The 27,447-nt window shown below is 38.2% G+C and overlaps 1 protein-coding gene across 2 annotated transcripts in view; it reads left to right on the top strand.

The window, feature by feature from the left end:
- The window catches only part of LOC150086857 (GRAM domain-containing protein 4-like), a 216,734-nt gene that overhangs the window by 118,994 nt on the left and 70,293 nt on the right, over positions 1 to 27,447 (top strand). For both annotated transcript variants that reach the window (XM_090371631.1, XM_090371632.1), the window contains one exon: positions 27,245 to 27,399. In XM_090371631.1, coding sequence (XP_090227757.1) covers positions 27,245 to 27,399 — 155 coding nt within the window. The remainder of the gene's footprint in view (positions 1 to 27,244; positions 27,400 to 27,447) is intronic.

Below are 27,447 nucleotides of genomic sequence, written 5' to 3'. Positions count from 1 at the left end.
GGAAAAATTTTTTTTTGACGAATTAAAATTGCAGGCTGATTTTACTGCATCATCTGGGTGGTTTGCATGGTTTAAAAAGTGGCACAGCATTCATCAGATTGCCATTCAAGGTGAAAAACTAAATAGTGATGCACCGGCCACCCAAGAATTCACCAGTGAGTTTCAGAATTTATTGAAACCAGTGAACTTGTGCCAGAGCAAATTTACAATGCTGATGAAACAGGATTGTATTGGAAATGTTTAACTATTGACATTTTGAAAAACCTGACTGTATTGGATGCAATTTACGACATTTCAGCAGCATGGAAATCTATAAAAAGCATAACATTAAAGAGGTCTTGACTTAAAATTTTACTAGAAAACGATGAAGGATTTAAAGAAAACTGTGAAGGTCTGGTACCAGAAATGAAGTTTACAACAAATTGAGGAACAGGGATGAGCAATCAGTTCATGATTGGCTAATTCTGACAAAGATTTAGCTGGCCATGAAATACTAAATGATGAAGAAATTTTATATCATATAACTACTACACCACACTAAGTAATGAATAATGATAGTGAATCCGAAGAAGAGGAAGAAGAGTTGATATTATCACAAAAATTTAGCCACAGTTTTGATTTAAACCATGCAGAAGCCTTCTTGACTACCTGGAGCAGCAAAACAAGTGTTCTGACGGAAAAATGGTTTTAAGAATATTCAAAGTGCCAATCGTCAAAAAGTTGCAAAAGACAAAAAAAATCTTCTATACTTTCGTATTTTTCTAAGTGAATTGATTTTCCCTTATCCATCTTATTTTTCATAAAATTAAAATATAAAATATTATGTTAAGAACAAAATGTGTTTTAAAGATATCAATAGACTTTTTAAATTAAAACAAAACTTGTAAAAAATATTGTGAAAATTATTGTGCAATCGCGTCGGCAGCTTTGGTACCTTACTGATAAGTATGTGTTTATACCTATGCACGCATCGTATTGGACGTGCGAGTAGTGCATGGAAAGTTTTTTCATTTTTTATCTATCACCATATTTATTAGTTATGTTACTGAAAATGTTTCATTATTTTTGGATTAACCAGGAAATCAGTTATCCGGGATTTTATTTTTACCATCTGTCCCGGAAAATTGAGAGTCTACTGTATACTGATTCACAGCATGTTCTTTTAGCTTTGAAAAGCACTTCCTCACCTAACAATCCTTTATTAAAGCTCATAAGACATGAGCTCATGCATTTTCATGAGCACCAGCAAATTGTTATCTTCTCTTGGATCCAGGAAATGAATGTGCAGATGATGCTGCAAAGCATCCTTCCAACGTAGCCTCAACAAATGATCTATTCCCATATCCTGATTATAGAACAATATATGGAGAACATCTACGGAATGGGCACTTCAGTGGAAAATGCAAACAAATAAACTATTTCAAATAAAACCTGAACCACAATTATGAACTTCCAGCCTTCGTAAAAATAGAAAAAAATAAGTAATCTTAGCCAGAACCCGAATAGGTCACACTCACTTCACACATCTATATCTGCTTACAGAAATTAATCATCTGCATTGTGCATACTGCTGCAACCACTCACGGTAAAACATATATATTCTTTGGATGTGCCCAATGAATGTCTTTTAGTTTCATTTCAGATCTACAACAACCTCTGTCTCTCAATAGCAAATTTACAAAACAGCAAAGAACTCTTTGCTGTTTTTCTTTGCATCCTTTGCCAAAGATTTCTCATAATAATCCTACTATCTCCTTTGTGACTTGGTTACAGACCAACTTATATCTATCATAGGCTTCAATATCACCCATTAATTTATATGTATCCAATGCATTTTTCTTCTCTGCCACACATCTCATTAGTTCATCTGACATCCATTTAGGCCTAAACCTTGAACAATATTTCTTAGTTGATATGTAAAGCCTAGTAGCTTCCAAGATAAATTCTTTGAATGCCTCCCATTTTGAATTTGCTGTTGGTAACATCATCAGTTGGTTCCACCGTATAGAATTTAAATACTGTCTCAGACCACTGTAGTCGCCTTTACAAAAGCAAAAACCCTTACCTTTACCCCTGATGGTAGTTACCTCTTTGAGTAAATCCCACTTCACACACAGTGATCACTGCCACCTAGTGGTTCCTTTATCTTCAGATTCTTAATGCGTGAAGAATCACTGCTGATAATCAGATCAAGAGTATTATTCCCTCTAGTTGCCTCCCGAACATGCTGATGTAGAAAACAATCATCCAATAAATCCACAAAAGCCTTGCTAGTGTGCGAGTGACCAACCCACATATTCCAGTCAGTATCCAGGAAATTAAAATCCCCCATTATAAGACTCTCTGATTTACTGGCCCACTCTGTTTTCCAGCCGACCAGGCTAGCCAGGTGGGTAAAGTGCCTGCCTGCCAACCCAAAGGTCGCGGGTTTGATTCCCGACTCTGGCTTGGGTCAGAATAAAATGCAAAAACTTTGGGAGGTGCATTATGGCCACAGAAGCCGATGTGCCAACAACTAACAAACAAAAAAAAAAAAAAAAAAAACCCCTCTGTTTCCCTGTACAGTTTCTTATTATACTCATCAGAGTCATTAGGCCTATAACGCACTCCTACTCTCAATTTTGATCTCCCAATGCTTATGTCACACCGAACTGACTCGACACTGCACTGTCCAGCGATGTCGACTGGCTGCACTTCATTGGATTTTATGTGTTTCTTAACTAATAGCATAACCCCTTCGTATCCTGTCTATCCTTCCTACACACATTGTACTCCCCAAATTCCAGTTCTGCATTCCTTATATCTGTGTGACACCACGTCTCTGATATCCCAACAGTAGTCAAAGCAAAGCTATTAACAATTGCGAAAGTTGTTTTTTTACCAGCTAATATGACTTTGTTATTGCAACCCATGGATCAAGAGATGATTGCAACTTTCAAGGCCTACTATCTCTTTACAACATTTGCACAGGCACTTGAAGCAGGAGACAATGCAATTTCTGTACAGAATTTTAAAAAAATATATAACATATGTATGGCCATTGAAAACATTCATGTAGCATGGGAAGAAATGACAGCCAGCAATATGAGAGCAGTTTGGAAGCATCTTTTACCCCATTGCACAAAAGATTTTACTGGTTCAAGGATGCAGTTCAAAAAGTTATTTAAGACAACTAATATTGGAAATGACCTTGGTTTTAAAGGCATGGACATGGCTAACTTTCGAGAATTACTGAATTTGATTTCAGAACAGCTACGTTACAATGATCTCCTTCAAATACAGGAACAGCATGCATACGAAATATTTGAAGAAAAAGAGTGTGAGCCAGATGAAAGTGTTACCACAAGAGAAATAATGGTAAAAGAACTAGGTGAAATGTTTCGTATCGCAGAGAACCTCAAACAAAAGGTAATGGATGTTGATCCTAACATTGAAAGAAGCATGTTATTTCACCAGGGCCTAGGGAAGCTTGTTGTCAGCTATCAGATATTGCATGATGGTAAAAAGAAAGGCAACACTGTTCAAATTACTGTTTGAATATTTCTGTAACAAATAATTTCTTCATTGTATATTTTATGCAATAAACATTTAATTCTATAATTATTTTTATTATGTTTTACATGGTATACAGTTAAAGTTATTTAAAATTCTTTATGGACATTTCTGAAGGTGTTTGACCAATTATAATTTTTCCTATTGATTATTATATTAGATTAACGTGTTTCCATTTTGTGCAATGCTCTTGCAGAATGAATTAATTGCATTAATTGATGCCAGCCTGTAGTTAGACTCTCATTATCTGGTGAAATACCACCACTTTGCTTAGCGGGGACTTGAAGTTGAAACTGGTGTTTAGTCTATAGACAAAGCTGCAGCAACCCCATCCCTTCCAACATTCAGTTTGAGGAATGTCCTTTTAGGTTATGGCAAGATCCAGTATTATGTTTCAATAGGGTACAGCTTTAAAACAGTTTTTGCAGGCCAGATAGTCCATCAGATAAAAATATTGGTAACTCTCTAGGAAGCATCTGGATCAGCTAGCATATACACCCTCTACTCTGTCAGCTAGTGACTGGAGGAAGTTAAATTTGTATGTACATGGGGGGAGGGGCATTGTAGAGGCCATGTTATGTCAACAAGGATCTGTTGAATGCATCATGGATAGTCAAACAAATAGAACAATCTTATCTGTGAAAAAATATAAACCTCCGAAAAACTTCCTCATTCATTTCACAAATGTATGTGGTCTCAGTTCCAATCCCAATAATGTCCATTTCCACGTACAATCTGTCAAGCCCTCTTACATTTTCTGACAGTCCCTGCTTCAGTTTCCTCAACTTACGTCAACAAGTTTGACATAACTCAACTTATGAGCAAATGATTAGAGCCCTAATCATTTGCTCTGTGATTCCTTTCACTTCAAGGGTGCTAATGTCTGCTCTGATATTCTCTGTCAGAGAGAGAGAGAGCTTATAATTTGGAATCATCTCTTTTTTTTTTTTTTTTTTTTTTTTATCTCCTCTGGCTTAAAAGTTGTCTCCCCCATTCTATCAAATTCATCTATTGCATCTATTGTTTTTCCAAACACCATTACAAATGCAAAACTCCTTGGCTTCCTTTCTTTGAAACTCAGTTTTCTCCGATCTAACTTGCCAAACAGTAAGATTATTTTCCTTCATGATTTTAATGTTCACAACTCTAGTTGGCTTCAGTTTTCCAGTGTGATGAGACCTAGCTGGACGATATGCTGAGCCATTTGCAATTACTAATCGGGATACTTCTGCTTGCTCAGATTAAGAACCTGAGGGAGAGAGTATAGATTCAAATTTATGAAAAACAGTTGTAGAATAGATGTCTGGAAGTTTGCCTTTAGCCGGCGGGTGGTCAATTACTGGAACAGACTTCCATCTGTCGTTGTGGAAGTTGATAGCTGAACTAGACAAACATTTTGAGTGACCGGATGGGTGAAACAGGAAGGGTTTTTTTTTTTTTTTTTTTTTTGCTAATTCTGTTATAAGATTGCTTTCTTGTATCATATGCCTCAACTAATGCCTCACTCAACTTGTTCATTTACAAACCAGAATACTAGAAAATCCTGACCATGTACTCAGCACTCTTGATCTTTATCTTGCAAACAACCCATCAAAGTATATTAGTATTAGTAATGGCTGCATGGTGCAAGAAAGCCTATGGCTTATGCTGCACCAGCCAAAAAAAAAAAAAAAAAAAATCCCAACAAAACAATGATAAAAACAAAAAAAAATAATAATAAAATAAATAACTAAATAATAATAATTAATAAAAAAAAAAAAAAAGGAAAAATTAAACCTGTCATCCTGTGCGCTTCCCTTACCCGAAAGTACTATCCAGATGACCTTTGAATTTCCCCAAACTGTCGGCCTCTACCACCCATGAAGGCAACTTATTCCAGTAATTTATAACTCGCTGGCTAAAATAAAACTTCCTGCAGTCCAATCTAAACATTTCCCCCTGTAACTTGAATTTATGTCCCCTAGTTCTAGCATCATTTATAATCTTGAAAATTTCGTCCTCATTCATTTTACTGATGCCTATCAAAGCCTTAAACAACTCAATCAAATCTCCTCTAAGGTGTCTAGTTTCCAAACTCTGCAACCCACATATTCAAAGTCTTTCTTCATAAGGACGCCCTTTTGCCGATCTCACCAGGCGAGTTATCCGTATTTGCACCATTTCAAGAAGCTCGATGTCTTTCTTTAGGTGTGGTCTCCATACCCGAACACAGTATTCCAAGTGTGGTCTAACATAAGCCTTATATAACAGGATTATCACGTCCCTATCTCTATTTGCAAAAGTTCGATAGATCATCGATAGGACACCATGGGCCTTCCTTGCAACCTGTTTACAATGCTCAGAGAATTTCATGTCTGACTGTATCGTAACACCCAAGTTCCTTTCCTCCAGTACTGGGTTTAGTTGAACTCCACCAACTGAATAAGTTATTTTGGGATTACTGTTTCCCAGGTGTAATACCTTACACTTTGTTGGATTAAAGCATAGCTGCCATTTTTCTTACCATTCCTGAAGTCTATCTAGGTCTCTCTGAAGAAGCTCAGCTTGACAGTGATCATTAACTACTCTACCAATTTTAACATCATCTGCAAATTTAGACATCACACCCTCTATCCCTTCATCAATGTCGTTTATGAAAATTAAAAACACAGTGGTCCTAATACTGATCCTTGGGGAACCCCACTTCTTACATCAACCCAATCTGAGGAATAGCCATTTATCACAACCCTCTGCCTCCTGCCCTGAAGCCATCCTTCTATCCACCTAAGGATTTTCCCAGTGATTCCAACCTGTTCCAGCTTATAAAGCAACCGCTCATGTGGGACTGAGTCAAAAGCTTTGCTGAAATCTAAATAAACAATGTCGAAATTATTCCCTAAATCCAGCTCGTTAGTGACCCTTTCGAAATAGCGAACCAGGTTTGTTAAACATGGTCCGTGTTAGCATCTAAGTACCTTACATCACAACTTGTTGGTGGTTTCTTCTCCAACGGAGCCTCTCTATTATGGCCACTCTCAGTTCATGTTGTTTGGCAACTATGCAAAATGGGGTGATTATGAGATTTTTAAAGACAAAATTTGGAGGATATTTTAAAGATACTGTATAATGTTGTATACCTCAAAATCTTGTAAATACTGTATTGTAAACTCTCATAGCCTTTAGACATGCATGTGCTAAAGGTCACAATATTTCCTGTCAGAGCCAAAAGGAGTCTTGGATCTGCTTTGCTTCCTCTGTCACACAATCAACTCCAACTAATGCAGTCTGGAATAAAATCCAGAAAATGAATGGAAAAGACACATTGTGCACCCTTCACTGATATTGGAATATAATGGATGATTCAGCTACATTGGTCATTGCTCTTGTGGAAACATTTTCTAACATCTCTGCAATATCTTCTTACACCCCAGTGTTCTGGTCCTGAAAAGGTAAAGCAAAAAAAAAAAAAAACCACTTAAATTCTTATCAAATGGTTTTTACACATATGATTGGCTATTTACCATGCAAGAGTTGAAAAGGCAAATATTATTAGACAAGATTACATCTGTTATGAAATGATTAAACACCATCACCCAAAAATCTGTGGATTGCCTGCTCATTTTATATGACAGAATCTTTCTTGTAGAATAGTTTCCAGATGCCTGACATAAAGTAACTGTCCTTGCTTTCGCTAAGCCAAGAAAGGATTCCATAGTTCCAGTGCTGACTAGCTGTTTGTGCAAAATCTTGATCCTGGAGAGAATGAACATTGTTCATCTTATATGGTATTTAAAGGCAATTAGCCTCATCTCTGACATTTAGTGCAGCTTCCAAAGAAACAGATCCACTTCACACCAGTTAATTAGATCAGAACAGATGCTTTCTCAAATGAGAGCACCTGGTGTCTTGCTTTTTCAATATGAAAAAAGTGTATCACACACCTTGGAGATTTGGTATTTTAAAAAGCCTTTATAGCCTCATTCTTAGAGATTACCTTCCTGCTTTTATTATTACAAACTTTTTATCCCATCAGTCTTTCCAAGGTTGTTGCAGGATCCGCCCTCTCTTGATCCCTTTGGTGAAATGCCCCAAGGACCAGTTTTAAGTGTGTTATGCTTTTAGGCATAAAAGTGAATTCCATTATCAAACAACTCCCTTGAGCTGTAATTAGCGTCCTCTATGTCAAAGATTAGCATATTTTCCCAGTCGTGTAATATGAGGGTCATTGAACGACAACTGCAAAATGCCATTGATATCGACTGCTGGACAGTGCTAATGCTTCAGTTTCAGTGGTGCTTCAGTTTCTCACCACAGAACTCAATTTGCATGCATTTTTGTCACAAATGCAATCTTCATTGGGAACCTGAATTGGGACTTAGACAAAATGCTATCCAGTAGTATCCAAGATAAAATTCTTGGTACTTATATTTGTTAATAAAAAAATATATATATATAAAAAAAAAAAAAAAATTCGACTTTTCATCTACATATTCATCAATTACACTGTGTAGCATTTGGAAACAAATGCTACACAGTGTAATTGATGTTTTCACGTCACAGCTCTTTGAATGGTGTTGTCAACAAAACAGCCTTTTAGTGGTGCCTCAAGCTTCGGGAACAAAAAGAAGTTGCACAGAGCCAAGTCTGGTGAGTACTTGGCCCTGTGCAACTTCTTTTTTGAGTGCAACAGTATGCAGACTTTTTTGCTAGCAAAAAACTCCCGAATAATAAGAACCTTGTGGCTTGGCTTGTTGCAGTGTAAGAGGAACCAACTGTCGTCTTCTCCATACTGAGACCACACACACACACACACACAATCCATTCTCTGCAACAAACATTTCAAAACATCCAGATAGTAAGTAGCAATAACACTTTGGCCATTGGGCATGAATTCTGTGACCGATTCCCTTATTATCGTAGAAAGTGATGAGCATGGTTTTGATATTTGACCTTTCTTAACAAACTTTTTTGGCCTTGGCAGAGTTTGCTGACTTCACACTTTGTTGCTTCGTTGCAGGGTCTACTGAAAACACCATGTCTCATTACCCATAACAGTTCGATTCAGGAAGTTGTGTTTGCTTTCACAGCCTCAGTGAGTTCTTGGCAGTGTTCAGCTTGCACCTGTCATTGACCATCTATTAATGAATGTAGAACAAACCATGCACAGAGCTCTGTTTTTTTCATATCCTGGGTTATGGCTATTATTTGTCGAATAGCTTCCTTATTAATGCACAGATCTTCTGAAATCATTTGGAACATTGCATATCAGTCATTGGTAAGATTTCCCATACCTTTTCAATCAACTCTGGTGTTCAAACTGTTTTTGCTAGGCCCGGATGATTGTCATCTTCCAGTGATTCTCTTCCATGCGGAAAATATTTATGCCACTCTGAACACGTGCACGAGACAGACAATTCTTCCCATGCACTTCATCATTTGAAATGTTTCCATGGCACTTTTGTGTAGTTGAACACCAAACTTGACGTTTGCTCTTTGTTCCATTGACCCTCCACAATACAGACACAGGAGAGACATTCAGTTCAGCTCACACTACATTCTGAAGTGGCATCAATTTCCACTGACCTTCACTCAAGGAACCGTTGCTCTCATTTCATTTCACTCTTTCATTACTTCTAGTAGATGACAGCACCAGCACTTGTTTCATAACATCAGTCTCTTTTTCCAGTTGCCACATGTATGCACAAAGTGCACAAACGTCTACAATCTACAATGAGGCTATATGTATTCCTACTGGAGCATTTAAAACATCTACTGTCCAAAGTCTGTATTGGAAGCAAATGAGTCATCTTTACTGATTCAAGAGATATAGGTTGTCTTTATACAGTGTTTTCTTATTGAAATTTTAAATTAATCATTTTATAATAACTGAGAGCAAAGTGGAGGAGAAATTGTTGAAGTTAAACATAAGAAAGACACCTGGGGCGGATGGGAACTATCCAGTTATATTAAAGGAGGCGGCAAAACAACTAAGCAATCCCTTAGCCATAATTATGAGAGCATCCTTGGACTCAGGGGAGGCCCCCACGGACTGGAAATGTGCAAATGTATCCCCAATTCACAAAGGGGGATCGAAGGGTGACACAAGTAATTACAGACCAGTTAAACTTCTGTTTCCGGGTAAAATAATGGAGTCACTGGTTAAAGATGCATTGCAGGATCATCTAGACAAGACTGCAGCTATAATTCAGACACAGCATGGGTTTGTTAAGGGAAAGTCTTGTCTGACAAATTTGATAGGATATTATGATGTGGATACAAAGGAACTGGATGCAAAAAATAATTTTGATATCATATATTTGGATTTCAGGGAAGATTTTGACACTGTCGCGCATGGAAGACTATTGTACAAATTGGAGCAGAATGGTATTAAGGGTAAGTTGCTACAATGGATAAAAGGATGGTTGAGTGGAAGAAGACAGACGGTGGTAATCAATAGGCGCTGCTCTTCGTGGAGTCCCACAGAGTTCAGTGTTGGGTCCACTGTTGTTTTGTATATTTATATCAGGCTTAGTGTCGAAGTTTGTAGATGATACAAAGGTTGGGAGGGTTGTTAATGACAGTAATGGCAGTGTGCTACTGCAACAGGATCTAGAAAATTTGGACAGATGGGCTAAGAAGTGGCAACTGAAGTTTAACCTTGACAAATGCAAAGTACTGCGTATGGGTAGAAGTAACCCCAGAGAAATGTACCAACTGTGTGGTACTGCACTTAAGATGGTAGAAAATGAAAAAGACCTGGGAGTAATTGTGCAGTCAGATATGAAGTTTTCTGAGCAATGCAGACAGGCTGCCAGGGCAGGTCACGGGGTTTTGTCAATGATATATAGGAATTTTGCTACCAGGGAAAAGGTGGTGATTCTCCCTCTGTATAAGGCAATGGTCAGGCCACGCCTCGAGTACTACGTACAGGTCTGAAGGCCTAATTTTAGGAAGGATATAGATTTTCTTGAACGTGTACAGAGAAGGTCAACAAGATTGGTGAGGGGAATGAAAGGATCCTCTTACCAAGAGAGGCTTAAGTTCTGCAAATTGCAATGGCTGGAGACCAGGTGATCTGATTGAGGCGTATAAAGCCTTGATTGGGTTGAGCACGCTGAATTCTGATGGGATCCTTCCACTTGTTGAGATTATGAACCTAAGGGGGCATAAATTCAAATTAAGAAAAAACATTTAGAATAGATGTGTGGAAATTTGCCTTTAGCCAGCAGGTGGTTAATTGCTAGAACAAACTTCCATCTGTCGTCTTGGAAGTTGGTAGGTTAAATAAATTTAAGGAGGAACTGGACAGGCATTTGGAGGGAATGGTGTGATTTTTTTTTTTTTTTTTTTGACTGATGCTGCATAAGCTCATACACTTGCTTTCTTGTATCACATGCCACTACTACTACCACACCACCCTATGCAGATAACCATTCTTGATCCACAATGGGAAAACTTGTAACACCCATCAAACTGCTAAACTATCCTTTTGATTCGTGGGCAAGTGCTACTCAGAGATTTACATATCATGATAGAGAAGGCTGCCTTATCATCAAGATTAGCATTACTTAAAATGTATGATGCAAGCTTATACAGCATCAGCCAAAAAAAACCCCTTCCTATTTCACCCATCCGGTCCCTCCAAATGTTTGGCTACTTCAGCCTTAAATTTATTTAAGCTATCAAATGCTCAACTTTCACAACAACAGATAGAAGTCTGTTCCAGCAATCAACTACCCTCTGACTAAAGGCAAACTTCCGCACATCTATTCTACAACTGTCTTTCCTCAATTTGAATCTATGCCCCCCCCTCAGGTTCTTAATCTCAGCAGGTGGAAGTATCCCGTCAGCATTGAGCCTGCTCAAACCATTCAAAGCCTTATACATCTCAATCAGATCACCTTGCAGATGCCTAATCTCCAGATGCTGCAACTTGCAGAATTTAAGCCTTTCTTCATAAGTGCACCCCTTTGTTCCACTCACCAAGCTTCTTGCCCTTCTCTGTACTACTCATTCATACAACTCTACATCCTTCCTAAAATGAGCCCTCCAGACCTGTACGCAGTACTCAAGTTGTGGCCTGACCAATGCCTTATACAAAGGGTTAATCACTTCCTTGTCTCTGCTAGCAAAGTTCCTATGTACTGCTGACAAACCTCCATGATCTGATCTGGCAGCCCATCTGCATTGCTCAGAGAACTTCATATCTGACTGCGCATTTACCCCCCCCCCCCCCAGTCTTTTTCATTCTCCACCTCTCTGAATGTAGTACCACACAGTTAGTATGTTTCTCTTCGGTTACTGCTGTTACCCATATGCAGTACTTTGCATTTGTCAATGTTAAACTTCAGTTGCCACTTATCAGATCATCTGCCTAACTTTCTAGATCCTGTTGCAGTAGCATACTGCAACAGGATCTAGAAAGTGTCATTAACAAACCCTGCCAACCTTTGTATCATCTGCAAACCTGGACATTAAGCCTGGTATACCTTCATCGATATCATTAATAAATACACAAAACAACAATGGGCCCAGCACCCAACCCTGGGGGACTCCACTAATAACATTAGTCCACGTAGAGCAGTGTCCATTTATTACCACTCTCTGCCACCTCTAACTCAACCATCCCTTTATCCAGTGCAGCAATTTGCCCTTAATGCCATACTGCTCCAATTTGTACAGCAGTCTTCCATGTGCAACAGTATCAAAAGCTTTTGTGAAATCCAAGTATATGATATCAAAACTATTTTTTGCATCCAGTTCCTTGTGACCACATCATAGTATCCAATCAAATTGGTTATACAAGACTTCCACTTAACAAAAACCCATGCTGTGTCTGTACTGTTACTGCAATCTTTTCTAGGTGATCCTGTATCACCTAGACAAGACTGCAGTGACTTTAACCAGTGGCTCCATTATTTTCCCCGGAACACAAGTTAAACTAACAGGTATATAATTATTTGTGTCACCTTTTGCACCCTATTTGTGAATAGGGGATACATTTGAACATCTCCAGTCAATAGGGACTTCATCTAACTCTAAGGATGCTCCCATAGTTATGGCTAAGGGTTTGCTTACTTCCCTTGCTGCCTCCTTCAATATAACTGGATAGATTCAATTTGCCCCATGTGCCTTTCTTTATGTTTAACTTCAACAATCTCTCCTCCCCTTGGATCTCAGTTATTACAAAATCACCTAATTCCCTGTTAGAGTTTGATAAACATCTGGAATTTCCCTCCTTGAATAACTCCTCATTTGTGAATGTAGATGCAAAATACTCATTCATATTATCAGCTACTTGAGCAGGATCATCAATAGCCGAACCATCTATGTTAAGTGGACCAATCTGATTCACCCCCTTCCTTCTAGAGTTTACATAAGTAAAGAACTCTTTGCTGTCCTCATGTGTTAATGTAAATGCAAAATACTCATTCATATTATCAGCTAATTGAGCAAGATCATCAATAGCCAAACCATCTATGTTAAGTGGACCAATCTGATTCACCCCCTTCCTTCTAGAGTTTACATAAGTAAACATCTCTTTGCTGTTTTTCTTTACATCCTTTGTCAAAGATTTCTCGTAATCTGCTTTTGCCTGCCTAACCTCCTTTGTGACTTGATTACAGACTAATTATAGCTTATATCTGCCAGATTATAGTTTATATCTGCCATAGGCTTCTGTGTCGCCTGATAATTTATATGCATCTCATGCTTTTATCTTCTCTGATCACTGTAGTCACCTTTGCGAAAACACTGATGGTAGTTACATCTTTAAATAAATCTCACATCAATACACTGTGATCACTGTCGCCTAGAAGTTCCTTTATCTTAATGCATGAATAATCACTGCTGATAATCAGATCAAGAGTATTAATCCCTCTGGTTGCCCCTCTAACATGTTTCTGTAGAAAACAATCCTCCAATAAATTCACAAAAGTCTTGTTATTGTGCACCACAAGTTCCATTTAATATCTGGAAAGTCAAACTCTCCCCATTACAAGACATTGATTTCTGGCCCACTCTATTTAACTGCACTTACTGTGCATTGTACTCATCAGAGTCATTATCCCTATAACACACTCCTAATCTGAATTTCCCCTTCCTAGTGTTTGTCACAGCAAACAAACCCAACATTTCACTGTCCACCCATGTCAACTGGATCACTTCCTTAGATTTTGTTTCTTAACTAACAGCATAACCCCTCCTCCATTCCAACCCTGTCTATCCCTTCTATACATATTGTACTCCCCAAATTCCAATTGTACACTGCTTATGTCTGTTGACAGATATTGTTGGGATGTCTGATATCCCAACAATATCTTCTTTTGCTTTCTTGAACAGCATTTCAAATTCATCAAATTTATTTATTATACTTCTAGCATTCTTGTACATGCAAGTATGCATGCACTGTTCTTACTCTTAGTTATCCTAACACTGCCCATGTATTTACTTGTTCCATGATGACTCCCAGCAGCTCTTGAAATCCCCAGGAACTTGCTGTCTAGGCTGCTTCTCATTACAATAGAAGCAGTGCAAGACTCACTTTTGCTTCTGTCTGTGGCTACCTTTAATCTTTTAGTCTGTGAATCCCCCCCCCAAACTAGCAGTGTTCCAACCTACCTAATGCTGCCTCGATAGCATCAGCAAATATTGTTGTGCCCTTTCTATTTAAGTGTATCTCATCCCTGTAGAAGCACTCTCTTCTGTTATCAAGCACAGACCACTTCGAAAAAAATTCTACCCTGTGAGCCTTGCACAATCTCTCCAGGGCCGAATTGATTGACAAGGCTCTCATCTTATACTCTGTCCTATCTGGGCAGAAGTGCAAACACTTTCACATTTAACCCGAACTCGCAGCATTGACCTGTTCTTGTTAAGTAAATCTACAGATCTCTTACTCTTAAGGTCACTAGTGCCAATGTGTACAACCATATCACCTTTTGTGCCATGAAAAGATGATATCTGCCCTACAACGTCATCAAGTTTCGCCCCTGACAGACGTACCCTGGTTCTGTTCCACCTATCCTTTTTGCATAATATATTCCCTGTCTCCCTGACAGTAGACTCACCAACAATAACTTGTTCCTGTGGGACCAGTGTATTTTGCATTGGAGATTGCCACTTTGTTGCCTGATGCACAGGAGTGAGCTCTGGCATTCAGTTGGGCAGCTGAGAGCTTGTGGGCCCCTCATACTAATTTATTCGAGGGCACTACCCTACACCTCAAACTCTCATAGACACCCATCATTGGCACCTAATTTCTTCACACTCTCTGCACCTAGCACACACACACACACACACACACACGCACACACAAAGCCATCTTCCTTGGCTAGATCATGTCCTGTTCTAGAAAGGCCTACAAACATTTCACACATTTTTTAGACTGATACGTTGGAGAATCTCCCCCTTCGGTTCTCCCCCGAACTACAGCACTCCTGTTACTTTGTGCCCGTTGCTTTGCAGCTCTAGTCTTGGGCATGATTCCGTTTAAGTATAATTTAATTAACAATGAAATTTAATAAGATTAATAAATTTTACTGATTAATTGATAACAATATACTAATCTAATGATAACAATATACTACTCTTTCTAATACAGCGCTCCGTATTTCTCTATCTAGTTTTATGTTAAGCCTTACGCTCTAAAGTTCAGGATTTACGTTACACTATTCCGTATCGTATAACAATGGCGGCAAGTTACGAATGGTAAGATCTATGGACACTAAGTATTAACTTTCAAAATCACTATCTAAATTCAAAATAAACCACAGAGCTTGACTAGAACTATAAAGCTACGTATGAAAAAATAATTTAGTATAACAATTATGTCAATAAAATGACTAAATATAAATAAAAACTTTGTGTTCACCAGAGCTTCAAAAATCTTGGCTAACATGGTAATAACCTTGTTCCAGATCCACCCTAACATGATTGTGTTTCAGCATGCAACTTCTCCCTTAAGAATTGGATGAATCCAGCTCTATTTTCTCTCTACCTGCAGCTCTATTCAGCACACTGAGCTGAACACTTTGATTTCTTGGTAATTTATACAAATGGCTTGAAGTCGGAATTAGCTGTGGAATCTAGCCCAGATACAACAGTGTCTGAGTAGACTCTTCATGAGCAGTAGTATGCAGCAATACCTCACTTAACACAGCTTCAAACAGCATGGTTTTCAATTAAGTTTAAGTCAGATTTACTGTACATATTAAAACTCATTCAATAGCCTAGACAGGTACTATTTGTATATGCTGTGTTGTTGTAGCCTAGGTATGGTACATATATGCTGTGGTGCTAACTCTATTGTCTACCATGCACATGTGACAATATCTCCCCTCAGGCAGTCAGCTGCAATGTGCAGCAGTGTTCGGCATTCTTAATTCCATCCTGACAAGACAACATGATAGCTTTTCAAACTTCTCATTTCACAATTTGTTTTTTACCCCTTTAAGTACTATTGAAAATATATCTGCATCTAGGCTAGAAATCATTGCCAACAACATGTGTTCTGTTTGGCAGCACATTTTGCCCCATTTGGTAAATGATTTCACTGGTTTTGAATTGCAAGTTCAGATAATTGCCAAAGACATTGTGAAGATCGGAAAACACTTGGTATTCAAAACTTTGGACACTGCCTATGTACAAATGCATTGACACACATGTAAGGGACTTAGATGATACACCTCTCCTTGAAATTGACAAGCAAACTGCATCTGTAGAAGAGGAAAACAATTCTGAAGTGGATAACACTGAAATGCCACCAAAAGAATTTTCAGCAGAAGAACTGGAGCAAGTTTTTCGGCGGTTGACATGGCCTGTGCGGTGATTGTGAATGGAGATCCGAATGTTGAACGTAGCATCAAGATAAGGCAAATTTTACAAGATGGGATTCGATGCTATGAAGACTTGTACTCTGAGAAAAAGAAGAGACGACTTCACCAGACTTCATTATTGAAATACCTAAATAAACAACCACTTTTTTAAAGATTTTTGCTCATCTTTCATGATGTTACCTTTTCATTAATAAAGTTTTTGGAATTTTTTTGTAATTTCAAATACTTTTAATTGGCTATCAAGTGCAAATTTGTATATAGATTTATTATAATTTGTTTATAGACTGTTTCTCTGATACGCATTCAATTAAAACCCATTATAATTATACTCAATCAACATGGTTTCACATGACACGGAATATTTCAGTACCAATTATCAGTGCTATGTGGGGTATTGCTGTATATTGCAGAGCTGCGCTCTATAGCAGTAGCCTTGAATCATATAAGCACTTACCAGTACCAACTTTGTTTTATATACAGGTGATTCACTACCAGTTCGACAAATCTTGCAGGAGGTGTAGGGGGCACAAAGACGAATCGGAATCACATAGCATTGCAGGGTCCGAAATGCCTTCGTCATGCGGTAGAGGACGTTGAACGGGAGGTCGCGTGAACAGCGATCCGCTGGAAGTCAGCATTTGCGAACCGGTTCCCTAGGCAGTAGGATGGAAGAGTATTCAAAAGTTGAACTGGCCAACATGCACCTTGCATATGGAGCTGCGGACTGTAACAGGCGTGCCGCTCTGCGCTTGTACCAGGAACGTTTCCCGCACAGGCGTGCTCCTCATCATATGATTTTAATCGTATGATGAGAAGGTTACATGAGACTGGTTGTTTCACGAGAGGTACCATGAATCGAGAGCGAACGACGAGGACGCCAGACAACGAGGAGAATGTCCTACGTCTTGCAGAAGGCAATCAGAGTACGAGTACTCGAGCGATAGGCCAATGATTGGGTATTTCCCAATCCACTGTATGGAGGATACTGTCAACAAACCAAATGAGTTCATACCATCTGCAACACATCCAATCATTGGAGCCTGCGGATTATCCACTCCGGAGGACTTTTGCTACTTTGTTTCTTCAACAGAAACGGTTCGCAAATGCTGACTTCCAGCGGGATCGCTGTTCACACGACCTTCCGTTCAACGTCCTCTACCGCATGACGAAGGCATTTCAGACCCTGCAATGCTATGTGATTCCGATTCATCCATGTGCCCCCTACACCTCCTGCAAGTTTGTCGCACTGGTAGTGAATCACCCTGTATACAGACTCTTAAGGCTGTATAAGTAATGGGATACACTATTCATCAGGTTCAGTAGAAGATGCACTTTGAATTTGATACCCTCCGCTGCTGGATCCACATTGAGATTAGAGGAAATTATTTGGCTGATACTGCAGCCAAATCAGCAATTCTTACATATAACCTTGGTCTGTTAGTCCCCTGTACAAGTAGATAACACACATATGATACTCTCCCAATGACAATATTCATGGAATGAACAAACAACAAATAAAAATTGTGATCCGATACGTAATCAAAATATAGACTGCACAGTAATTGTAAAAAAGAAGTTGTTTTTTCTTTTTATCTGCATAGACACATTCTATTCTGCTGAGGGCTGGTGAGCCCTGTGACACTAACAATTAGGCATGTTTTTATTTATTCGTGGTGTGGTTTTTTCGTGTTTTTAACAATATGAGTGAGCCTTGCATATTCAACGCAGATTTTTTCTGATGTTTAGAAATTTTTAAGAATAAAAAAAATTTTTAATTTTAATTAATCTCTATTCATCTATATCATTATATGTATTTTGATTTTTAAATTATAACACTTTTTCTTATTGATGTTTACTGCTTTTGTTTATATACTTTTTGATGTGGTGACCTATTTTGTTGGTCACCTATTTTTATCTCGATGTTTTATTACCAATGTACCATAAAACATCAAATCATCGTCATCATCTCATCTTTTTGATTGTCATCTGTTTTTTGTGATTGAATAACCAATTTTCTCTCTGAATGTTCACTGAAGTGATGGCTCATAATTTCCCATCTATTGGTGGCATTCCTCAAGGTTCAGTTCTTTCTCCCAGTGTGTTTTACTCTTGTATATCAATTACCTCCTTCCACTGACCAGAAATCTTATCTACCTTCAATATCTTCCCAGTACAAATGCTTTAAACCTCTTGAATATTCACCGCCAATTCCTTAAATGCCAATCTCTGGTTAATACTCCAATGAAGCAAAGAAAAGTTAACATCAATCTTTCTAAAACTCAACCCTGCCTTATTTCTTGCAAAAAAAAAAAAAAAAAAAAAAAAAAAACATGTCTAGTGCCCCCATGTTCATTTTCGATGACATGCAGATCTCTAGCCAAGGGCACGTGTCTATTGGAGATCATCCTGACATCTAATCTCTTGGCATAAGCACATCAGAAAATTGCTTCTTCTGCATCAAAAAACTTGGTTTTCTTCTTTGCTGTCTGTGTTACTTTTCTTCCAAAAAGCTAGTGACACTGTTGAAATCTCAAAATGATGAGTACAAATCTCTTAAACATTCGGTTTCTGGTGCATGCCTATATCATAAATACAGCCACTTTTCTATCATGGCAACTGTAATTTAAACACTTTCTTCCTAACCAGTCTGGATACATGGCTTAACCATTTGGAGTTGGTCAGTGAACAGCCATTCACTGACCAACTCCAAACTCACAAACTAACTTTTCCTTATTTATCTCTACTTCTTTGGAACAACCTTCAGTCCATGTGTGGTGCTAAGTATTATAGGTTTTAATACCTTTCGTGCTTGGGGTTTTCATATAAAAAAAATAAAAAAAAAAAAAAAGCTTTGTATTTTTAATGTCACACATTTGGCATGTTGTTTATGCTTTCCATTATGGGTTTCACCCTTGTATTGAATATTGTTGACATCTGTTATCAGCAAAACTGATAAAAGATGCTAAAGATTTAATTAAAGACAAAAAAAATTTAGCTTCAACCATAAATATATGAATAAACATTTATGATATGATCAATATGTGCTTATACACTGTGCTGCCACTTTATTAGGTACACCCCTGCTGTGCACACAAGTGGTTTGTCCCACAATGTTGCAAGTCACATGACCACTGTTGTGGATATAAGTGCAGTAGAACAAGTATCAGTTAACTGATACTTTCTAGTATCAGTTAAGCATACAGACTGTAGCAGGGAAAAGGAGTCATCTAACGGACTTCGAACGTGGCATAGTAGTAGATGCAGGACATGCTGGACAAAGCATGTCTGAAATGGCAGTTCTCCTGAACTTTTCATGCACCACAGTTTCAAGAGTGTATCGAGAATGGTGCAACAAACAGAAAACATCCTCTCAATGGCACTCCTGTGGAAGAAAATCGCTTGTTGATGAGAGAGAGGTCAGAGGAGAATGGCTAGAATTGTGCAAGCAAATAGACGGCCACAATGTTGCCCATCACGTCAGAATACAACCTTGGTGCGCAGAACAAAATATCGCAGTGGACCACTAGTCACACTTTGTCGTGAATGGGCTACAACAGCCGACGGCCACATTGCGTACCTTTGTTATCAATTAAAAACAAGAAAGCACGCCTCCTGTGGACACCAACACCAGCACTGAACTAGAGGATTGGAAAACAATTGTTTGATCTGACGAGTCAAAGTTCCTGGTGCATCATGTTGATGGAAGGTTAAGAATTTGGCGAAAACAACATGAATCCATGAACCAGTCATGTCTGACAACTACTGTGCAAGGTGGTGGGGGCAGTGTTATGGTGTGAGGAATGTTTTCTTGGCACACGTTAGGTCCATTGATACCCATAGATTCACATCTAAATGCCACATCATACCTAAACATCATTGCTGACCAAGTGCATCCATTCATGTTGACAGTTTATCCTCAGTCAGTTACTTCCAGCAGGATAATGTGCCGGTGCACAAAGTCCGAATCACTATGAAATGGTTTCAGGAACATGTCAATGACTTTTATTTGCTAAAGTGGCCTGCTCAGTCCCCAAATCTCAATCCTATTGAACATCTTTGGGATGAGCTGTAAAGGGCTGTTCACTGCAGGCCTACACCTCCGTCAAATCTCAAGGAACTGCGTGACACACTCATGTTTGCATGGTACTCCATTCCTGCACAGCGTTTTCAGCATCTTGTTCAATCCATGCCTAGACGAATTCAGGCTGTTTTGAAGGGTAGAGGCTCAACACGCTACTAGGTAGGTGTACCTAATAAAGTGGCAGCACAGTGTATATCTTTTTGAGACACTATAATACATATATATTTATTTATTTACAGCATAATTGAAATAGACCCAAACCTATATGCAAGGCTTGATTAAAATGTTTGGGGACTCTTTATACCTTGAAATTGTGGAAGTAAAAACGTTTTAAGAACTACATCAAAATTATTTTCATTTTAACATTAAACTTTACTGTTACATGAGATATATTAATGGATTAGGTTTGGATAATCAATAACAGCCAAAATAATGTAGAAGTTGTAGACAAATGCATATGGAAATATACTCATAAATGAAATAATACCAAAAAAATAAACACAAACAAATACACAAGCATTTCAGTGGATATCTCGACTAAATCAGAACTTTCCTTTCCTGGCCTTCAAAGCTGTGAAATTGTGCATCACTTCATTGAAATCAATGCCTTTTGCCGACTCACTTTCAATTGACAATATAGTATGTAAATTACTTAAACTTTACCATTACATTCAATTAATTTAACATGAAAATTACTTAGAATATAATATGCAAAAAGGATAGGTGGAATAAGACCAGAGTATGTCTGCCAGGGGCAAACGTTGATGACGTTTAGAGCAGATATCTTTTAAGTTCACAATTGTGATATTGTTGTACACATTGGCACTTAACAAGTACAGGTCAATGCTGAAAAAAAACATGCAAGTTAGGGTTAAATTTGAAAGTGTCTGCAATTCTGCCCATACACAATAGGAGGGAGTATATGATGAGAGCCTTGTCAATCAATTCGGCAATGGAGAGATTGTGCGAGGCTCACGGGTTAGAATTTTTTTTCAGCATGGTCTATGCTTGCTAACAAGGGAGACTGCTTCTACAGGGATGGAATACACTTAAATAGAAAGGGTGCAACAATATTTGCTGATGCTATCGAGGCAGCGTTAGGTGAGTCGGAAAACTGCTAGTTTGGGGGATTCACAGACTAAAAGATTAACTACTAAAGATTAAAGAGTAGCCACAGGCAGAAGCGAAAGTGAGTCTTGCACTGCTTCCATTGTAATGAGCAGCAGCCTAGACAGCAAGTTGCTGGGGATTTCAAGAGCTGCTGGCAGTCATCACGGAACAAGTAAATATATTGGGCTGTGTTAGGGTAACCAAGAGTAAGAACAAGTGCATGTACACTAATGCTAGAAGTATAATAAATAAAATTTATGAATTTCAAGTGTTCAAGATGTCAAAGGCAGATATTGTACGGATATCAGAGACGTGTCACACAGACAGTGCAGAATTGGAATTTGGGCAGTATATGATATCATTGTGTGCAGAAAGGACAGACAAGGTAGGAAGGGAGGAGGGGTTATGCTGTTTGTTAAGAAACACAAAATATAAGTAAGTGCATCCAGTTGACACTGCAATGTTGAGTCTATCTGATGTGACATAAACACTGGGAAAGGGAAAATGAGAGTAGGAATATGTTATCGGCGTAATGATGCTGATGAGTAAAATGAGCAGTTGTGCAGAGAAATAGTGGGCCAGTAAATCAGAATGTCTTGTAATGGGGGATTTTAACTTTCCAGATATTGACTGGAACTTGTAATTGGTCACTCGCACGCTAGCAAGACTTGTGGATTTATTAGAGGATTGTTTTCTACAGAAACATGTTCGAGGGGCAACCAGAGGGAGTAATATCCTTGATCTGATTATCAGCAGTGATGATGCATGTACTGTACTAGGAATTTGCAGATAAAGGAATCGCAGTGTACTGATGTGGGATTTACTTAAAGATATAACTTTGATTAAGGGTAAAGGGAAGGGTTTTTGTTTTCATAAGAGTGACTAGAGGGGTCTCAGACAGTTTTTAAATTCTGTAGAGTGAGATCAACTGATGATCTTACCAACGGTGAATTCTAAATGGGAAGCCTTCAGGGACTTAATCTCAGACGCTACTAGGCTTTTCATACCAAGTAAGAAATACTGTTCAGGCCTAAATGGATGTTGGATGAAGTAATGAGGCTCGTGGCAGAGAAGAAAAATGCATGGGATGCATATAAATTATCAGGCCACACAGAAGCCTATGACAGATATAATCTAATCAGATATAAGGCAGATTACAAGAAATCTTTGGCAAAGGATGCAAAGAAAAACAGCGAGTTCTTTACTTATGTAAACTTTAGAAGGAAGGGAGTGAATCAGATTGGTACAGTTAACACAGATGGTTCGACTATTGATGATTCTGCTCAAGTAGCTGATAATCTGAATGAGTATTTTGCATCTACATTCACACACGAGGAATTATTCAAGGAGGGGAATGCCAGACGTTTATCAAACTGTAACAGGGAACTAAGTGATTTTGTGATAACTGAGAGCAAAGTGGAGCAAATTGTTGATATTAAGCATAAAAAAGGCACCTGGGGCAGATAGAATCTATCCAGTTATAATGAAGGTGGCAGCAAGGGAAGTAAGCAAACATTTAGCCACAATTATGAGAACATACTTACATTCAGGGGAAGGTCCCTGTGGACTGGAGGTGTGCAAATGTATCACCAATTCACAAGGGGGTTCAAAGGATTTAAATTTGAAAGTGTCTGCAATTCTGTCCAGACACGATAGGAGGGAGTACATGATGAAAGCCTTGTCAATCAATTCGGCCCTGGAAGGAATGTGCAAGGCTTAAGGGGTAGAATTTTTTTTTTTCAGCCTGACCTGTTCTTGTTAGCAGTAGAGACTGCTTCTACAGGGATGCGATATACTTAAATAGAAAGGGTGCAAGAATATTTGCTGATGCTATCAAGGCAGTGTTACGTGGGCCGGAAAACTGCTAGCTTGGGGGGGGGGGGGATTCAGAGACTAAAAGGTTAAAAGTAGCCGCAGGCAGAGGTGAAGGTGGGTCTTGCACAATTTCTATTAGAATAAGTAGCAACCTGGAGAGAGGGGTGCTGGGGGTTTCAGGGACTGATGGCAGTCATCGTGAAACAGGTGGGTGTGTGTGGGATGTGTCAGGGTGAATACGAATAGGTGCATGTATGCTTGCATATATACCAATGCTAGAAGTATAGTAAATAAATTTGATGAATTTGAAGTGTTGGTCAAGACATCAAAGGCAGATATTGTTGGGATATCAGAGACGTGTCACACTGATATTAGGAATGCAGAATTGGAATTTGGGGAGTACAATGTGTACAGGAAGGATAGGAAGGGAAGAGGTGTCATGCTGTTAATTAAGAAAAACAAAATCAAAAGAAGTGCATCCAGTTGATATAGATGAACAGTGCACTGTTGAGTCAGTTTGGTGTGACATAAGCACTGCAAAAGCAAAAATAAGAATAGGAGTGTGTTGTAGGCCTAATGACTCGAATGAGTACAATGAACAATTGTACAGAGAAATAAAGTGGGCTAGTAAATCAGAATGTTTTATAATGGGGGATTTTAACTTCCCAGATATTGACGGGAACTTGTGGTTGGTCACTCAGACACTAGTAAGACTTTTGTGTATTTATTGGATGATTATTTTCTGCAGCAGCATGTTCGAGAGGCAACCAGAGAGGGTAATATTCTTGATCTGGTTATTAGCAGTGATCATTCGTGTATTAAGAATTTGCAGATAAAGGAACCACTATGTGGCAGTGATCACAGTGTACTGATGTGGGATTTACTTAAAGATATAATTACCATCAGGGGTAAAGGAAAGGGTTTTTGCTTCTGTAAAGGTGAGTACAGTGGTCTCAGACAATTCTGTACAGTGGGATCAACTGATGATGTTACCAAGAGCAAATTCTAAGTGGGAAGCATTCAAGGAATTAATTGTGGAAGCTACTAAAAGTTTCATACCTGTTAAGAAATATTGTTCAAGGTTTAGGCCTAAATGGTTATCAAATGAACTAATGAGACTCGTGACAGAGAAGAAAAATGCATGAGATGCATATAAATTATCAAGCGACTCAGAAGACTATGGCAGATATAAGCTAGTCTGTAATCAGGTCACAAAGGAGGTTAGGCAGGCAAAGGCAGATTATGAGAAAGCTTTGGCAAAGGATGCTAAGAAAAACATCAAGGATTTCTTTACTTATATAAACTCTAAAAGGAAGGGGATGAATCTGATTGGTCCACTTGATATTGATGGTTCGACTGTTGATGATCCTGCTCAGATAGCAAACAAACTGAATGAGTATTTTTCATCTACATTCACACGTGAGGAGCTATTAAGGTTTGAAAATGGCAGAAGGTTATCAAATTGTAGCAGGGTGCTTAATGATTTTGTAATAACTGAGAGCAAAGTGGAGGAGAAATTGTTGAAGTTAAACATAAGAAAGGCACCTGGGGTGTATGGGATCTATGCAGTTATATTAAAGAGTTGGCAAAGGAAGTAAGCAAACCCTTAGCCATAATTATGAGTGCATCATTGAACTCAGGAGAGGTTCCCACGGACTGGAAATGTGCATATGTATCCCAAATTCACAAAGGGGGGATCAAAGGGTGACACGAGTAATTACAGACCAGTTAGTTTAACTTCTGTTCCAGGTAAAATTGTGGAATCACTGGTTAAAGATGCATTGCAGGATCATCTAGACAAAACTGCAGCAATAATTCAGACACAGCATGGGTTTGTTAAGGGAAAGTCTTGTCTGACAAATTTGATAGGATATTATGATGTGCTTACAAATGAACTGGATGCAAAAAATAATTTTGATATCATATATTTGGATTTCAGGAAAGCTTTTGACACTGTTGTGCATGGAAGACTATTGTACAAATTGGAGCAGAATGGTATTAAGGGTAAGTTGCTACAATGGATAAAAGGATGGTTGAGTGGGAGAAGACAGAGGGTGGTAATCAATGGGTGCTGCTCTTCGTGGACTAATTAGTGGAATCCCACAGGGTTCGGTGTTGGGTCCACTGTTGTTTTTTCTATTTATCAATGATATTGATGAAGGTATATCAGGCTTAGTGTTGAAGTTTGCAGATGATACAAAGGTTGGCAGGGTTGTTAATGACAGTAATGGCAGTGTGCTACTGCAACAGGATCTAGAAAATTTGGGCAGATGGGCTAAGAAGTGGCAACTGAATGATTTGAACAGGCTCAGTGCTGACGGGATACTTCCACTTGCTGAGACTAAGAACCTGCAAAAATTGGACTTTCTCTCAGTCGATGTAATAAATTGAATTTTATGTTGTTCACAATAACTGTAATACATCATGAGATGGTGTCTATCAGCAATAGTATGCGAGTTCAAATTTTTTCACTGTTAAATATGAAACTTCAACGATGCTCTTAAAGCTTTACAAGGAACTTGCTGTATGTTTCTTCATGAAAGATTTCAGACCTTGTCTTTTGAAAAGGATTCAGTTTTTTTCATTAGCTGTGGATGTTTCTTATGTGTCTTTAATTTAATTGCTTTTTTTAGCCAGTTTTTCGTTTGTTTGTTTGTTTGTTTGTTATTTGGTTTTTAGGAGCATTAGCAACTAAGGCCATATTTCTCCGGGGATACATGGTAGTTATTCTCTGACCTTTCCACATCCTCCGTATTTGGTGGTCACGGGCTCGAACCCCGGTCTAATCAAGAAGCATGTGCTACGCACTGCTGCTCTTGTCCACCTGGCTATGGTGGCGCCTCCAGTTTTTCATAACATAATACACACACAGGATGTTGCTTATCACCAACGACACTAATTGAAGCCATTGTTCATAAATTCCTCTTGATATTTGCTATTCTTTTTCATTCCTTTGATTTGGAATACAATGGCTCTCTACCAGAAATTGATAGTTGCACTAAACTTGAAATAACGTTCGTGTTAAATTTCAACATGATATATTGCTTACCCTTTTAGCTTCTGATGTATCTGTAGCAACATTATTGTCATCACTCCTCGGCCGTTTTTTTCTGATTACCAATATGTACTCCCTAGAGCAGACTCATGAAAAACATAGATCTGCATATATATACTCCTGAAAGGGTTAATACAAGTTCAGTCTTATTCATTGAAGAACAGGATGGACATCTAAGAATTCTTTTTCCTTAAAATCAGTTACTTACTTGAATTGTGTTACTTCTCATATGAGGTAGCATGCAGTAGAATATCCACATTCTTGATTCTTCATAATGTATATTGTACTAACCTTAGTATATTAGGGAAATTATGTAAAAATATTAAGAATTGACAATTAAGAGCCAATTTAAATTAAGCTTTAAATCACAGATTACTTATAAAAGCTTTGTTAGTATTTATAAAGATTATTGTTGTGATATGTTCTCATAAACATTGTAGAAAACAATAGCATTGTCTATGCTTTGCTCTGATTCCAGTTGTTTATACTTTGTTCTGGTTCCAATATTTTATGAATCAAGTATCCCTTCCTCCCCTCCACCAGCTAATTATAAGTTGATTTATATGAGTTTAATATCTATGTAAAAAATTTGGTATCTGGAAATAAGGTGGTTTATCTAGAGAACTAGTTAAGCCAAGTAATGGATTTAGAAAAAGGGTATTATGCAATAGAAGACTTATAATATGTATCTATTGAAAAATATCCACTGTTTAGTATATACGTATATATATATTTTTTGTTTTTTATTAATAGATGCATTACTTTTGAAATATAATTTTAAAAAATTGATTTTTCTGTTTTGACACTCTCCTCTAGGATTATATCTGGGTGTGAAGCTGTTTTTGGTGGATTGTATATTCTATCGCTTTCCAAGAGTTCAGCAAAAGTATGATTCAACATTGAGAATGTGGAAATCCTTGCCAACTGATGCTGAGCTAGAAAAGAAACACAATCGAGCTGAGATTGACAGGGTAGGAATAAAATAATTATATGTTGTGTAACGAAAAGGCTAAAATATT

This window comes from Mastigoproctus giganteus, chromosome 4 (genome assembly GCF_048544385.1).
Source record: "Mastigoproctus giganteus isolate SK-2022 chromosome 4, ASM4854438v1, whole genome shotgun sequence".
Taxonomy (NCBI): domain Eukaryota; kingdom Metazoa; phylum Arthropoda; class Arachnida; order Uropygi; family Thelyphonidae; genus Mastigoproctus; species Mastigoproctus giganteus.
The sequence above is the reverse complement of the archived record's forward strand: the minus strand, read 5'-3'. Positions and strand labels throughout refer to the sequence as shown.